The sequence below is a fragment of the Octopus sinensis genome, linkage group LG18 (assembly GCF_006345805.1).
Source record: "Octopus sinensis linkage group LG18, ASM634580v1, whole genome shotgun sequence".
NCBI lineage: Eukaryota > Metazoa > Mollusca > Cephalopoda > Octopoda > Octopodidae > Octopus > Octopus sinensis.
The window spans coordinates 47,769,783-47,787,144 of NC_043014.1; the positions used below are offsets into that span (position 1 = coordinate 47,769,783).

General features: G+C 42.2%; 1 protein-coding gene across 2 annotated transcripts in view; it reads left to right on the forward strand.

Annotated features, from left to right (window-relative positions):
- The window catches only part of LOC115221525 (conserved oligomeric Golgi complex subunit 8), a 28,876-nt gene extending 13,483 nt beyond the window's left edge, over positions 1-15,393 (forward strand). The window contains exons 8-15 of one of the 2 annotated variants that reach the window (XM_036511003.1): positions 951-1,132; positions 4,201-4,400; positions 6,788-6,866; positions 10,464-10,648; positions 11,239-11,407; positions 14,099-14,488; positions 14,522-14,638; positions 14,671-15,393. In XM_036511003.1, the coding sequence (XP_036366896.1) occupies positions 951-1,132; positions 4,201-4,400; positions 6,788-6,866; positions 10,464-10,648; positions 11,239-11,407; positions 14,099-14,488; positions 14,522-14,638; positions 14,671-15,231 (1,883 nt within the window). In that variant the 3' untranslated portion in view covers positions 15,232-15,393. Of the gene's footprint in view, positions 1-950; positions 1,133-4,200; positions 4,401-6,787; positions 6,867-10,463; positions 10,649-11,238; positions 11,408-14,098; positions 14,639-14,670 lie in introns of both variants that reach the window. The other variant, XM_036511002.1, reaches the window with a different exon arrangement.
- The last annotated feature ends 1,969 nt before the right edge of the window (positions 15,394-17,362 follow it).

Here is a 17,362-nt window from a genome sequence, read left to right on the forward strand (position 1 = left end):
TTCCATGCTAGCATGGGTTGGACGATTTGACTGAGGACTGGCAAACCAGATGGCTGCACCAGACTCCATTCTGATCTGTGAGTTTTTATAGCTGGATGCCCTTCCTAACGCCAATCACTCCGAGAATGTAATGGGTGCTTTTACATGCCACCGGCACGAGAGCCATTCAGGCAGTACTGGCAACAGCCATGCTCAAATGGTGCTTTTTATGTGCTATCTGCACAGGAACCAGTCCAGCGGCACTGGCAACGACCTCACTCGAATGTTTTTTTCATAACACTGTTAATAGGTAACAGACTGAAAATACCTGAATTAGGACCACAATACATTCAGAACTTTGACAGTCTGTGTATTATATTGCCTCTACAGCTTACACTGTATTACCACTGCAGCTTACACTGTTTTACCACTGCAGTTTGCACTTTGCAACTTAGTGTTACCACTACAACTAACACTGTATTACCACTGCAATTTATACTATATTACCACTGCAGCTTACACTGTATTACCACTGCAGCTTACACTGTATTACCACTGCAGCTTACACTATTACCACTGCAGCTTATGCTGTATTACCACTGCAGCTTACACTGTTTTACCACTGCAGTTTGCACTCTGCAACATAGTGTTACCACTACAGCTAACACTGTATTACCACTGCAATTTATACTATATTACCACTGCAGCTTACACTGTATTACCACTGCAGCTTATGCTGTTTTACCACTGCAGTTTGCACTCTGCAACTTAGTGTTACCACTACAGCTAACACTGTATTACCACTGCAATTTATACTATATTACCACTGCAGCTTACACTGTATTACCACTGCAGCTTACACTATAATTGCCGTTGCAGTTTACGCTGTAATTACCATTGTAACTAACACTGCAGCTAACACTATAACGACACTACAACTACCGTCCCTCATGTACTGTTCTCTTGTCCAGCATATGTCCACATCACCAAGATAATCGAAGCGAGTCGCGTCCACCTATTCGACATCATAACACAGTACCGTGCCATCTTCTCTGATGACGACACACTTATGACATCATCATCAGCAGCAGCAGCACCACGCGACGACCTCCTCCAACATTCCTCACCTTTCTATAGCTGGCTCACACTCAAGGTAAGTGACACTCTTGCAGATGTGGGCGGGGTGGGGGTGGTATTGGGGTGTACACAGTTGTTAGTGTATCAACTGGATGATAAAGATAAACTCAAAACTGCATTTTTTCTTTCTTTACTACCCACAAAGGGCTAAACACAGAGGGGACAAACAAGGACAGACAAACGGATTAAGTCGATTACATCGACCCCCAGTGCGTAACTGGTACTTATTTAATCGACCCCGAAAGGATGAAAGGCAAAGTCGACCTCGGCGGAATTTGAACTCAGAACGTAACGGCAGACGAAATATGGCTACGCATTTCGCCCGGCGTGCTACCGTTTTTGCCAGCTCGCCGCCTTAAAACTTAAAACTGCATTTATGACACGGCAAACTCCCACTGACATATTTGACTTTTGTGATTTATTTACTTGGCTATTCCAGAATCTGGCCACAGTAACTCATTCTGCCTACTTTCCTCTGTATGCAACTCTTTTTTCATTTAAAATTATTTAGTGTTTTGTGCCACGGGTTCAAACCGCTCGTGTTCTCAAATGAATGTTCCGTATAATTTTATGCAAGAAATGGACTGAGTTAGATAATGAACTGTTCCAATTGCACAATATTATAAACAAAAGAGTAGATTCACTCTTGTGCTCTACAGCAGATTGTCCATTATCCAGATCCCTGTCTCAATAACTCTGGCTTCTACAGGCTGGAGAGTTGTGCCTTAGTGGCTCTAATGCTTCTATAGAGAGTTGTGCCTCTAATGCTTCGATAGAAGCACCAGAACCACTAAGGCACAACTCTCTATAGAAGCACCAGAGCCACAAGGCACAACTCTCTATAGAAGCATTAGAGCCACTAAGGCACAACTCTCTTCACCAGCCTGGCACTTCTTTACAAAGCCTTCTCTTACTGACTCTGCCTTCTAAAGACTAGTGCTTCTCTCTGCTTTGTTCACAGACTGACCTGCAATCAGTTGTGTTACTAGTAGAATAAACTATTTACCATTTGTGCCTTTTACCAACAGATCTAAAGAACAGTTATAGTCATGATGCTATTTCTAAAGGAACTCTCCATTCAGCTAGTCTTGAGACAATATACCAGTTCCCAAAATTATTATTATTATTATTATTCTGCGTCGACCTACTAGCATTTGTGCTGGTGGCGCGTGAAAAAAACATTTGAGCAAGGTCATTGCCAGTGCCGCTGGACTGGCTCCTGTGCAGGTGGCACATAAAACGCACCATTTGAGCGTGGCCATTGCCAGTACCGCCTGACGGGCCCTCGTGCCGGTGGTACGTAAAAGCACCCACTACGCTCTCGGAGTGGTCGGCATTAGGACAGGCATCCAGCTGTAGAAACTCAGCCAGATCAGAATGGAGTCTGGTACAGCCATCTGGTTCGCCAGACCTCAGTCAAATCATCCAACCCATGCTAGCATGGAAAGCAAACGTTAAACGATGATGATGATGATGTATGACATTGAAAATAACCAAATCTGTATTTGAATCCTTGCTGACAGCATCAACTGATGTTTTTATAAGACATGAAGTGTTATGAACAGCTCTTTACTCTCTTTTACTCTTTTACTTGTTTCAGTCATTTGACTGCGGCCATGCTGGAGCACCGCCTTTAATCGAGCAACTCGACCCCGGGACTTATTCTTTGTAAGCCCAGTACTTATTCTATCGGTCTCTTTTGCCGAACCGCTAAGTGACGGGGGATGTAAACACACCAGCATCGGTTGTCAAGCAATGCTAGGGGGACAAACACAGACACACAAACACACACACACACATATATATATATATGTATACATATATACAACAGGCTTCTTTCAGTTTCCGTCTACCAAATCCACTCACAAGGCATTGGTCGGCCCGGGGCTATAGTAGAAGACACTTGCCCAAGGTGCCACGCAGTGGGACTGAACCCGGAACCATGTGGTTGGTTAGCAAGCTACTTACCACACAGCCACTCCTGCTGTTAATATTTATTATTAATGTAAATATCAAGGTAGCTAGCTGGCAGAATCATTTACATGTCAGGTAAAATGCTTAATGGCATTTCGTCTGTTGTTACATTCTGGGTTCAAATTCTGCCAAGGTCGACTTTGCTTTTCATCCTTTCAGGGTCAATAAAATAAGTACCAGTTGATCACTGGGGTTAATGTAAAAGACTTTCTTCTCTTCACCTGAGACTGCTGGCCTTGTGCCAAAATGTGAAACCAATATTAATATAAATATCACTGAGTTAAATAACAGGCGCAGGAGTGGCTGTGTGGTAAGTAGCTTGCTTACCAACCACATGGTTCCGGGTTCAGTCCCACTGCGTGGCATCTTGGGCAAGTGTCTTCTGCTACAGCCTCGGGCCGACCAATGCCTTGTGAGTGGATTTGCTAGACGGAAACTGAAAGAAGCCTGTCGTATATATGTATATATATAACGAGAAGGTTTACGAAAATAAACAAAAGACGAAGGCAGGTGGAGTACAAACAAACAATTGTATTAGTATGGCACTCAGGAATAGAAATAAAACAAGTCTTTTATGTTTCGAGCCTACGCTCTTCGACAGAAAGATACACAGAAAAGAAACAAGGAGAGAAAAAAATTGCGTGTAGGGGCTAACGATCCAACATGGCGTTCTGTATATATATATATATATATATATGTATGTATGTGTGTATATGTTTGTGTGTCTGTGTTTGTCCCCCCAACATCGCTTGACAACCGATGCTGGTGTGTTTACGTCCCCCGTCACTTAGCGGTTCGGCAAAAGAGACCGATAGAATAAGTACTGGGCTTACAAAGAATAAGTCCCGGGGTCGATTTGCTCAACTAGAGGCGGTGCTCCAGCATGGCCGCAGTCAAAATGACTGAAACAAGTAAAAAGAAAGAGAAAAAGAAAGAAAGAAGACAATAATTGTCTGACCATGATAATAGAGCACGGATGGGCCTATGACCTATGATTGGGGAAATAGAGAAATAAAACACTCATATATACTACAAATATCTTTTTTTATGTATTTGTCGATGGTAGTGGTTATGATGATGATGATGATGATGATCTTTTATTATCTTTAGGTGAACCAGTTCCTCAGCACTCTGGAGAGTGACCTGTCCAAAGGTGTTGGAGGTCGTCTAGACTCCCTGGTTGGTCAGTGTATGTACTTCAGTCTGTCCTTTAGCCGTATAGGGGCTGACTTCCGCAGTCTCTTGGTGCCAATATTCTACTCGGCTGCGCTCAACTCGTTTCAAACGACACTCAACAATGCAAACAAGAAGTGAGTCTTTTACTGTCTAGGTTGTAGTGTTGGTGTTGGTTGTGTGGTGGTGTAGTGTAGTGGATGTGATGGTGTGGTTGTAGTGGTATATGATGTTGTATATTCCTTCTCTAAGGTGGAGGTAATAAAAGCCTTCTTTGAACTGGTTTATGATAATAATAATAATAATAATCCTTTCAAATGGTCCCCACAAATTTCAGGCACAGGGCCTGAAATTTGTGGTGATGGGGTAAGTTGATCACATTTACCCCACAACTCAACTGGTTCTATGGAGACAGTGAAATAACGAGATATTACTCCCAGGCGCAGGAGTGGCTGTGTGGTAAGTAGCTTGCTTACCAACCACATGGTTCCGGGTCCAGTCTCACTGCGTGGCACCTTGGGCAAGTGTCTTCTACTATAGCCTCGGGCCGACCAAAGCCTTGTGAGTGGATTTGGTAGATGGAAACTGAAAGAAGCCCGTCGTATATATGTGTATATATATATATATATATATATATATATATATATATATATATGCGTGTCTGTGTTTGTCCCCCTAGCATAGCTTGACAACCGATGCTGGTGTGTTTATGTCTCCGTTACTTAGCAGTTCGGCAAAAGAGACCGATAGAATAAGTACTGGGCTTACAAAAGAATAAGTCCCGGGGTCGAGTTGCTCGATTAAAGGCAGTGCTCCAGCATGGCCGCAGTCAAATGACTGAAACAAGTAAAAGAGCTCTACCTTCACCATTGTGGCCGTGGCTGTTTTAAATGAAGTGGTTGTTGTTATTTAGTTCCAAATTAGCCCTGATCTTATAAAGAAAAGCATCCCAACCATGACCATCCACTCTTTCATCTTTAGTTTTTTTATTTCACAGACCTTATTAACAATATGTTCTTCATTTTTTGACATTATGGTTAAGATTTTGTTGCAATTTCTAGCTGGTCGGGTGATCACATAGAGGGTCATTCAGGAGGGTGAGTCACCTCATCATCTAATTTATTGATGCGTTATGTATTATCTGGTGAAGGCGTGTGGCTCAGTGGTTAGAGCGTAGAGCTTACAATTGCGAGGTTGTGAGTTCGATTCCTGGACCAGGCTGTGTGTTGTGTTCTTGAGCAAGACACTTTATTTCACGTTGCTCCAGTTCACTCAGCTGTAGAATTGAGTTGCGACGTCATGGGTGCCAGGCTGTATTGGCCCCTTTGTCTTTCCCTTGGATAACATCAGTGGTGTGGAGAGGGGAGGCCTTCCACAAACAATCTTGCCCTGACTTGTGCCTCGGAGGGTAACTTTCTAGGTGTAATCCCATGGTCATTCATGACCGAAGGGGGGTCTCCAATGTATTATCTACATCAGAATACCCCCTCCCTCATTTCTACTGTCTTCCAATTATAAACTTCTTCAGTAAAAAAATGGAAATGACTTTGTCTTGCAAAGTAATTGGTGACCCCTGTCGGTGATTCAGTGATGGTATCAGATAAAAAGCACTGGTGCTGGTGCCACATAAAAAGCTTGGAAACAGGTAAGGGTTGGCAACAGGAAGGGCATCCAGCCATAGAAAATCTGTCTCAATAAATCTGACCTATGCAAGCATGAAAAATTGATGTTAAAAGGATGATGATGGCAATATCATACATATAGTGTTTTACTGTTTGTGTTAGGACATGTTATCTGAGGTTGTATGTGATTGTTGTGAAGGTGGTAATGTTGCATTGTGTGTTGTTGGTGTTGTGTTGTATTTGAGGTTGTATGATGTCCAGTAGATTATATTGACCAGTGCTTGAGGAGACCTATTGAGTCAAGTACATGAACATCGAAATAAATATCAATGGAAATAGTAGTTGTGATACCTGTGCCGGTGGCACATAAAAAGCACCATCCGAACGTGGCCGATGCCAGCGCTGCCTCGACTGGCTTCTGTGCCGGTGGCACATAAAAAGCACCATCCGATCGTGGCTGATGCCAGACTCCCCTGGCACCTGTGCAGGTGGCACGTAAAAAGCACCCACTACACTCGTGGAGTGGTTGGCGTTAGGAAGGGCATCCAGCTGTAGAAACACTGCCAGATCAGACTGGAGCCTGGTGCAGCCCCTGGCTTTCCAGACCCCAGTCGAACCATCCAACCCGTGTTAGCATGGAAAACGGACGTTAAACGATGATGATGATGATGAGCAACAATCTGCCACTTTACAAACCCCACATTTGTCATTGTATTAACCTTAAAAGACCTCACTAGCAACTGCTTTATTAACTGAGGAGCTACCAGCTTTTAAAATCTCTTTTTTTTCTGAGTATTATCCATGTAATATCTCTTCATAATTTATGTACCATCGTATACCATAAACTCTCCACTATCTCTACATGATCTCAATAATATCTTTTCTACATTATTATCTGCCAGGTTCTCTGAAATGATGCAGTCTTACAATCTGATGGGTTTAACATTTACTGGAGGTCTTGCATACAACATGTCAACCCAGGTAACACTTTTCACCTCATTAAACAACTTATTCTTGTGATCTGGTTCCTATTCTCAGTCGTAATCATTTCACATAAATTAATTGATATTATTGGAGAAATTAATTAATGCCACATGTATCTATCTCCATACAGAGCAGAAAATATATTATTTAATTTAGTCTGTATGTATTGGTATAGTTAATAATAATAATTGGTATGAATTATAATATCCTATCATTAATTCCTTTCTACAATAGTAAATCTTTATATATAAAAGTCAAGTTGTGTGTCTGTCTCCTATGATTTAGATTCCTAACTACTCCCACATTTTGCGGTGCAGTGTAACCAAAAGCGGGTATCTTATAGTCGTTATTCATATCGAGCCCTTCTGGGTATTAGCGCGCGTCTACGATGAGTCTACGATTTTAAAAATAATTTACCATCATTTTTTTCCATTTTAATGCTTTTTTTTCGCTATTATATAAGGGAAGTAACTCTCTAAAAATGTCTACGATGAGTCAACGATTTTAAAAAAAATTTACCATAATTTTTTTTTTCCATTTTTAATGCATTTGTTTTGCTATTTTTTTGTTATTTTTTGGCTATAACTCTCTAAAAATGCTTATATAGTTATTTCCCTTACAAACCCGAGCAACGCCGGGCGATACTGCTAGTAATAGATAAAAATATTTTGTATTGTGTATGAAAATGTGGCATAGTGTCGAATGACATTGTTAGATGGATACTGTCTTTACCTAACAATGCATCTTAATCATTGGACAGCCATGATTAATGGATTAGACGCCAAGCAGAAATAAAGTTTGAACAAGAGCACTCAGAGAGTGCAAACCTTCACCAAGGCAACACCAAGGTCCTCTCAACGATTAGCCAGAGATGATTTTTGAAATGAGAATATCTGAAATAAACTCAACTGCTCTCACAAACAAGAATACTAAAAATGAACCCGATTGCTCTCAAAAATTAAGTAAAAAAGAATTAAGGAAATTAATCCAGGATCATTGTCCGCTACCGGATAGATCCCAAAATCTATTTAGTTTGTGCCAGTCACGAAGCCAAACATCCCTGAAAGTTTCATCCAAATCCAAAGGCTCTTGAGAGATCTTACCCACGGACAAACAAACAAACAAACACAACTGAAAACAATACCTCCACCTTCACTATGGTGAAGGTAATAAAAGCCTTCTTTGAACTGGTTTATGACAATAATAATAATAATAATCCTTTCTACTGATCCCCACAAATTTCAGGCCCTGTGCCTGAAATTTGTGGGGATGGGGTAAGATGATCACATCTACCCCAGTGTTCAACTGGTACTTATTTCATCGACCCCTAAAAGGATGAAAGGCAAAGTCAACCTCAGAATTTGAACTCGGAGTGTAAGAACAGGCGAAATAAATAATCCTGCCAGCTCACTGCCTTGATAATGATGATAAAAATAATGGTCCTTTTCTGCCATATGCACAAGGCCCAAAATTTTGGGGAGAGTGTTAGTCAATTACCTTGACCCCAGTACTCAACCGGTGCTTATTTTGTCAACCCCAAAAGGCTGAGCTTGGCAGAATTTGAACTTAGAATGTAAGGCTGGATGAATTGCCACTAAGCATTTTGCCTGGCACAAAGTCAGCAGCTTTGAAGGAAAGCACCAAACCCAAATACTTGGTGAAACTGTATTTTATTGACCTCAGCAAATTGAACCAAACCAGGATTTGAAATCAGAATGTAAAGAGCTAAAAGAACTACTGCAAAAGCATTTTCTCTGATGCTTTACCGATTCTGCCAATTCAACTGCGTTAAAATAAAAATAATGGTAATAATAATAATTCTTTCTGTTATAAGCACAAAAGGTTTGAACTTTTGGCAGTTGGGAAGAGGTCGGGGAGCTAATCAATAACGTCAATGCCGGTGCTCAACTGGTACATATTTTATTGATTCTTATTTCTTTACTGCCCACAAGGGGCTACACACAGAGGGGACAAACAAGGACAGACAAATGGATTAAGTCGATTATATCGACCCCAGTGCGTAACTGGTACTTAATTTATCGACCCCGAAAGGATGAAAGGCAAAGTCAACCTCGGTGGAATTTGAACTCAGAACGTAGCGGCAGACAAAATACCTATTTCTTTATTACCCACAAGGGGCTAAACACAGAGGGGACAAACAAGGAAAGACATAGGTATTAAATCGACCCCAGTGCGTAACTGGTACTTAATTTATCGACCCTGAAAGGATGAAAGGCAAAGTCCTCCTCGGCGGAATTTGAACTCAGAACGTAGTGGCAGACAAAATACCTATTTCTTTCTTACCCACAAGGGGCTAAACACAGAGAGGACAAACAAGGACAGACAAACGGATTAAGTCGATTATATCGACCCCAGTGCATAACTGGTACTTATTTTATTTAATCAACCCCAAAAGGATGAAAGGCAAAGTCGACCTCGGCGGAATTTGAACTCAGAACGTAGCGGCAGACAAAATACCACTAAGCATTTCGCTCGGTGTGCTAACGTTTCTGCCAGCTCGCCGCCTTTTATTTTTATTGATTCTGGCAGGATGAAAGGCAAGGTCGGTCTCAGCAGAATTTGGGTTCAACATGTAAAGCCAGAAGAAATCCCGGCAAAGCATTAGCTCCAGCATGATTCTACCAGCTCACTGCTGCCTTTGTAGCTTGGGCACAAGGCCGATAATATTTAGGGAAGGGGGGGGGGGTAAATCAATTACATCGACACCTCTATCTCACCCCAGTGTGCAACTGATACTTATTTTATCGACCCTGAAAGGATGAAAGGCAACGTCAACCTTGGCAGCATTTGGACCCAGATTGTACACAACCAAGTGGAATGCCAATAAGTATTTTGTCTGATGCACTAACGATTCTGCTTGCTTGCTATTCTAATAATCCTTTCAGTTATAGGCACAAGGCCTGAAATTTGGGGGAGGGGGATAGTCGATTACATCAACCCCAGTACTCAACTGGTACTTAATTTATTGACCCCAAAAAGATGAAAGGTAAAGTCAACCTCGATGCAGTTTGAACTCAGAATGTGGACACATTGAAACTCCGACGTCTGGCAGCTGACTTGGCAGACACCCATAAAATTATTAACCATCTTACAAACAATAACTCTGAGCACCTTTTCAAACTCCACCCATCTAACACCCATGGACATGTTTACAAAGTCAGAAAACAGCACAGCTCCCATGACTTTAGGAAACATTTTTCCACGCTGAGAGTTGCTGAAGCATGGAACAAACTGCCGGCATCAGTTGTTAGTTGTCGGAGCACTGCATCCTTCAAAACTTCCATGCTTCCTGAGATTCGCCAACACTACACCCGATTTTCTCCCCTCCATACACACACAAGGATGTATCTGACTCATGCATTGTTCGCTTTCCAGACATTTGTACATTACTGCATATACTCTGACAAGTTGTGGTGCACCTGAGCCCTGTATACAATAATTTCATTATCATTATTATAGAATACTGCTAAGCATTTCACCCTGCGTGCTAACGATTCTGCCAGCTTGCTGCCTTGCCATTCTAATAATAACAATCTGTATTTGACCATTACCTCTGTCTACTTTGTATTTCAGCCTGGTCAGTTATACCCGCCTTCAGTTCTCCTGGATTTTCAACCTTTGGCTAATTATTGTAACCATGTGTTGACTGCCTTTAACGATTTACGCTTGTGTCTGCCAATCTCTTTGGCCTGTGACATCACCGACAAACTGGAGAAGTCTTTATTAAAGGTCAATGATGTCATATTGTCGTTTCATCGGTAAGTTGACAGTTGCTCTATTACAAGGGGCTGCTGGAAAGTTCCTGGTTTTGGGTAAAAGTAAACGCAGGAGGATCTGTTAATTATGATTTTATTCAACATATTCCCCTCTCAGATTCACACACTCATTGCAGCGGTCCTTCAGTTTTTCTAAGCCCTGTAAAAGACTCAGAACGTTGGGCCCTTCCAACCAGTCCTTTCACAACACCCATAAAGTCAGGAGTTTTTCAGCACCCCCTCATACACACACACACACACACACACACACACACATATATATATATATAGCAGCACATATACATATATACAACGGGCTTCTTTCATTTTCCGTCTACCAAATCCACTCACAAGGCTTTGGTCGGCCCGAGGCTATAGTAGAAGGTGCCACACAGTGGGACTGAACCCAGAACCATGGGGTTCATAAGCAAGCTACTTACCACACAGCCACTCCTGCACCTATTATTAATTTCATTTTCAGAAAGGTCTGAACACCACACAATCTCACCTCCTCCAACCCTGCTACAGTTTCTGATCAAATTCCTCTGTATGCTAACATTGTTAAAGTCACTATTTTCCTTTCTTATGTCCAGGGCGGAAGAAAGTACATTAAGCAACACCGAGACTGACCATTTCCAACACCTGCTTCAAGTCTACACCAACCATTTTCTGCCTTATGTACAGAAATGTATGTTGACATTGTTTCCCCCGTCACACCTGGCTCAGACACTGGGACTGACGATTGTTGACCTCACATCAATGGTAAGTATCCATCTAAGTTACACCCTCTGGATGATGGTGCCAGAGATTAGCCACCACATCATTGTCAGATGAAATGTAAATTGATGCCTTTGGGTTTCAGTGATGAAGGTTCCAATTCATCATCATCATCATTTAACATCCGTTTTCCATGCTAGCATGGGTTGGACGGTTCAACTGGGGTCTGGGGAGCCAGTAGGCTGCGCCAGGCCCAGTCTGATCTGGCAGTGTTTCTACAGCTGGATGCCCTTCCTAACACCAACCACTCTGTGAGTGTAGTGGGTGCTTTTTACGTGCCACCCGCACGGGGCCCAGACGAGCTGGCAATGGCCACAATTGGATGGTGCTTTTTACGTGCCACTGGCACGGAGGCCAGTCAGGGCGGTGCTGGCAACGGCCACGTTCGGATGGTTCTCTTATGTGCCAATTGTACACACTTTTGCATTTACTCTCATACAAGCATCCTAGGCACTTTTGTACACATACAGGTATATAACTGGCACTAGCGCACACGTTCACACACACACACTCATACAACCAAAAACATATCCACATCTCTCTCTCTATCCACTCATTTGGAGTCAACTCTTGTTCTTTCATGGATCAGTGTCCTCCAGTCAGTTCTATCCTGGGCCGCTTCCTTCAGATTGGCCATGTCCATTCCGGTATCACTCCTGAGGGTGTCAAGCCAGCGAGTTCTTGGTCGGCCTCTTCCTCTATTGCCACTGACCATTTCGAGCATGATGTCCTTCTCCATGGATTCTCTCCGCATAATATGACCGAAATATGCCAATCTACGCTTGGTGATCCCAGCTTCTAGCGACATTTTCGGCCTGATCTGCTTAAGAACTTCTCCATTGGGGAGCCTCGCTGTCCATGGAATCCGCAAATGTCTTCTCCAACACCAAAGCTCTACATATTCATATATACACACATACACATGCTCACTAACTCAGAAACACCTAGAATGGGAAAACCAACCCATGAAATTAACATGGAGCTGGCTGAGTATTCCGTCTACCTTGGACACGAACTCTCTCCAAAAAACAAAGGAATGATAGTTGTGGACCATAGAATCAGAGCTGGTTGGGCAGCCTTTGATAAGAACAAAATTGCACTTACTCCAAAATGAATTCCATACCACTTAAAACCAAGTATCTACCTTTGTTCTTCCGAGTTTTATATGAGCTAAAACCTGGGCCAGATTAAGACCCATAGAGGCCCTAAACACTTTAAAGATTTTTGTTTCCCCATATATATGTAATTCAAAATATGCCTTTCATCCTTTCGGGGTGCCAGCCTCACCTGGCCCCCGTGCCGGTGACACGTAAAAAGCACCATCCGATCGTGGCCGTTTGCCAGACCCATCTGGCACCTTCAAAATTTCAATGATGTGAGTGTTTACTTTTAGAATGACACTGTAGGGTTAGTGTGAGAAGCCAGTTTGAAGGAAAAACAGAAAGAATATTTGGTTTGATTTTGATTGATTGTGGTGACATTCACCCTGGGCGGGTTGAGTCGTCTTCTTCCACCCACCCAACCCGAGGCATTGTATTCGCCATTGAGAATTCGTGGAAGAAGTTTCGTGGGAATATGTGGATTTGACAAGCGGTCCCCAACAATCCCGCATGTGGAGACATCCTGTTTGCCACAGATTGTCCACAGACGCAGGGGCAGAACGACCGAGGAGCCGCCGGTTGCCGAAGCAGACACTTTGAGGATTTTCACCAGAGCCCCGTCTGCCGGGTTGTAGCCCTAATACCACTCGGTGTCAGACCAATCCGTCTTGGGTGGCCCTACCAGGAACCGAAGTTCCCGACGGCATAGTTCTGACACTACCCATTGCCAGCGTCCCCACCACGGTGAGGTGGGGATGGACTTTGGGGACGCATAGAATATTTGGGCCAGATATGGTCGGTTTAAATGCTAAAGGGTTAATCTTTCAAAATATCAAAATACTTAAATTTGAAAGACAATAATTCCTCTCTACCACCACTATCAATTGATTAGTTCCAATATCTGTATCTGACATGGCCCACTAATAACCACTCGACCATGAGATGGAAACCAGCTGTCAGCCAGGTGTGTGTGTGTGTGTTGTACCTAGGGAATTCATTACAATTAACTGCACTAACATTTGAATTACTAAACAATCTATCGCCTGAGTTTAGGGATCTTCACCACTGAATCATTAGACAGAATAGACTTGGATGATATTAAATTAGATGATGCTTCTGCCACTAACTGACCAGTCCAAGTGTGGTGGTGTTGGGAGGGACAGTTCTTGCATCATTCCCCGTTTATTGATTCTTTGGTCTTACTAAACTATTTATTAACTTTTTGGACATTTATAGATTTTGGTTGTAAATACAGATTAAAATATTTTTCAAATAAATGTGTTGTTACTGTATCCCACGTGCTTACAATTCACAAAACATGGTACCTATTTAGAATTAGGTGGAATGAGCCAGTGAGAGTTAACCTGTATGATAGACCCACACACATAATACCAGAGAAATGTACCTGGGACATAATTTCAAGAGAAAAGACCTAATCAGCTGCATTGGAGTTCTTCTGCTGCACGATAACGCCTGCCCTTTGCTAATACTCCCATGAAAGATCTGATCATTACAATTTCATTTCTACAGTTCAACATTGATTATGTTTCTCACAATATTTGTTGTTGTTATTTAGGGAAATCCTGGCAGTTTAAATATTGAATTGATCCAAGCGGGAGTCAGTCACCTGCTTCCTGAAAAGGAAGATGATGTCATGGAAACAGCAGCAATGGAAATGAACCTTCCGCCTCTGGAAGACACCAACGTAGAAGCATCCCAGCAGAATGCTCGAGAAGTTGAAAACGCAGTTACTAAGAGAGAACTTAGCCCAGAGATGTCCTCAGCCACTGCGCCAGGGGAAACCCTTAATACATCTGCAGCTTCTACATCAGAGGATGCACTTATTTCCCCAGCCTCTGTAACTGAGACGACTCCTGTCATTCCAGCCAGTGTTCCTGAGTCTACAACAGAGACCTCGGCCTCTGTTCCTAAGATAACCCCTGTCACCCCAACCTTTGTTCCTGGGGCAACCCCTGTCATGTCAGCTTCTGTTCCAGAGGCAACCCCTGTCATGTCAGCTTCTGTTCCAGAGGCAACCCCTGTCATGCCAGCTTCTGTTCCAGAGGCAACTCCTGTGACCCCGGCAACCCCTAAGACCCCAGCCTTTGTTCCTGAGGCCACACTGATATCCCAGCCTTTGTTCCTGAGGCTACACCTGATATCCCAGCCTTTGTTCCCGAGGCCACCCCTCATATCCCAGCCTTTGTTCCCGAGGCCACCCCTCATATCCCAGCCTTTGTTCCCGAGGCCACACCTGATATCCCAGCCTTTGTTCCCGAGGCCACCCCTGATATCCCAGCCTTTGTTCCTGAGGCCACCCCTCATATCCCAGCCTTTGTTCCTGAGGCCACTCCTCATATCCCAGCCTTTGTTCCTGAGGCCACCCCTCATATCCCAGCCTTTGTTCCTGAGGCCACCCCTCATATCCCAGCCTTTGTTCCTGAGGCCACTCCTAAGACCCTGGCCTTTGTTCCTGAGACAAGCCCCGTCACAGCATCTCCTTTTCCTGAAGCAACCACTGATGTGTCTCCAACCAGCATATCTAACATAGCTTTTCCCATGGATCCTACAAGAGTCAATTTATCCTCCCTACCTCTGTCACAAGTGGTGCCCCAAGACAATGATCCGAACATGATCTTCACCACTGAATCATTAGACAGAATAGACTTGGATGATATTAAATTAGATGAAGCTTCTGCCACTAACTGACCAGTCCAAGTGTGGTGGTGTTGGGAGGGACAGTTCTTGCATCATTCCCCGTTTATTGATTCTTTGGTCTTACTAAACTATTTATTAACTTTTTGGACATTTATAGATTTTGGTTGTAAATACAGATTAAAATATTTTTCAAATAAATGTGTTGTTACTGTATCCCACGTGCTTACAATTCACAAAACATGGTACCTATTTAGAATTAGGTGGAATGAGCCAGTGAGAGTTAACCTGTATGACAGACCCACACACATAATACCAGAGAAATGTACCTGGGACATAATTTCAATTCCATACTCTTTTACTTGTTTCAATCATCTGACTGTGGCCATGCTGGAGCACCACCTTTAATCGAGCAACTCGACCCCGGGACTTATTCTTTTGTAAGCCCAGTACTTATTCTATCGGTCTCTTTTGCCGAACCGCTAAGTAACGGAGACATAAACACACCAGCATCGGTTGTCAAGCAATGCTAGGGGGACAAACACAAACACACACGCACATATATATATATATATATATACATATATACGACGGGCTTCTTTCAGTTTCCGTCTACCAAATCCACTCACAAGGCTTTGGTCGGCCCGAGGCTATAGGAGAAGACACATATAAATTTTTCCCAAAATTTCCCCAAAAATTTTTCCAAAATTTTGCCCACACTAGCCTTCCATACTTTGTGATTTTGGCACCGATAGCCTTCCATACTATTTGATTTTGGCACCACTGGCACCCCAGAAGTTTTTCTAAAATTTTCGAAAAATTTTTGGGGAAAGTTTTCCGTGAAAATTTTTGAAAAATTTTTGAGGAAAATTTTCACCACAAATTTTACCCGAAAATTCGAAAATTTTCACCAAGAATTTTCCGAAAATTTACCCAAAAACTTTTCGAAAATTTTCACCGGAAACGATGTCGACGTTTATAGACTTCAGCTTATGGAGCATATTCGTTATATGGTTTTTCGAAAATTTTTGCAAAAGCTTTTTGAAAATTTTCCCCAAAAATCTTTTGAAAATTTTTCCCAAAAGTTTTTTAAAATCTTAAAAAAAATTTTTGAAAATTTTGCACAGAAATTTCTGAAAATTTTCTACAAAAATTTTTTTAAAATTTACCATAAAAATTTTTTTTAAATTTTCCCCCAAAATTTTTTGAATATTTTCCCCAAAAGCTTCCAATCTTCTCTGAAAACATTTTCTGATCAGAGGGAAATATTACTTTGCTTGGAAATGGATAAAGGTTAGCAACAAGAAGGCCATCCAGTTGTAGAAAATTCACCTTAAATTCTGTCCATAGAAGAGTGGACATTAAAATGATATACTGGGTGACCCAAAAGTCACTGATAAGTTTCAATTTTTAATAACTTTCCCTTAACTTTACAAATAAATGCATGAAACTTTGATACAATATAAAGGACATAATGGAAATTAATATGTAAAAGTCAAATTTTGCAATACCACATGTGAAAAATGATATCACTTAAATGCCAACCATTTGCAGCTTCGCACGCCCGTGCTCTTTCCAAAACTTGCACCATAACACCCTCAAGAGTTTCAGACCCCACTTTACTGATTTCTCTATTGATGTTCTTCAGTTGCACCGGGGTCACCGGTTTGTTGACATAAACCTTCTCTTTCAGGTATCCCCAGAAGAAAAAATCTGAGCTAGTCAAGTCTTTGGAACATGAAGGCCATTGAAAGGCCATTCAAAGTAGGCTTCACACATGGTCCCAGCAAGATGGGGCAACTGCTCATGCTGCAAGAGAAACAATGCAGTTGCTATGGCAGTGCTTTGGAGAGAGAATAATTTCCAACAACAGCAATGTCAACTGGCCTTCACCTTCCCCAGACACCTGAAAGAGAAGGTTTACATCAACAAACTGGAGACCCTGGTGCAGCTGAAGGAGAACATCAATAGAGAAATCAGAGAAGTGGGGTCTAAATCTCTCGAGGGTGTTGTGGTGCAAGTTTTGTAAATGATACAGGTGTGCAAAGCCAAAAATGGCTGCCATTTAAGTGATGTCATTTTTCATGTGAGATGTAGTGATGTTGCAAAATTTGACTTGTGCATAATAATTTCCATTATGTCCTTTATATTGTATCAAAATTTTATGCATTTATTTGTAAAGTTA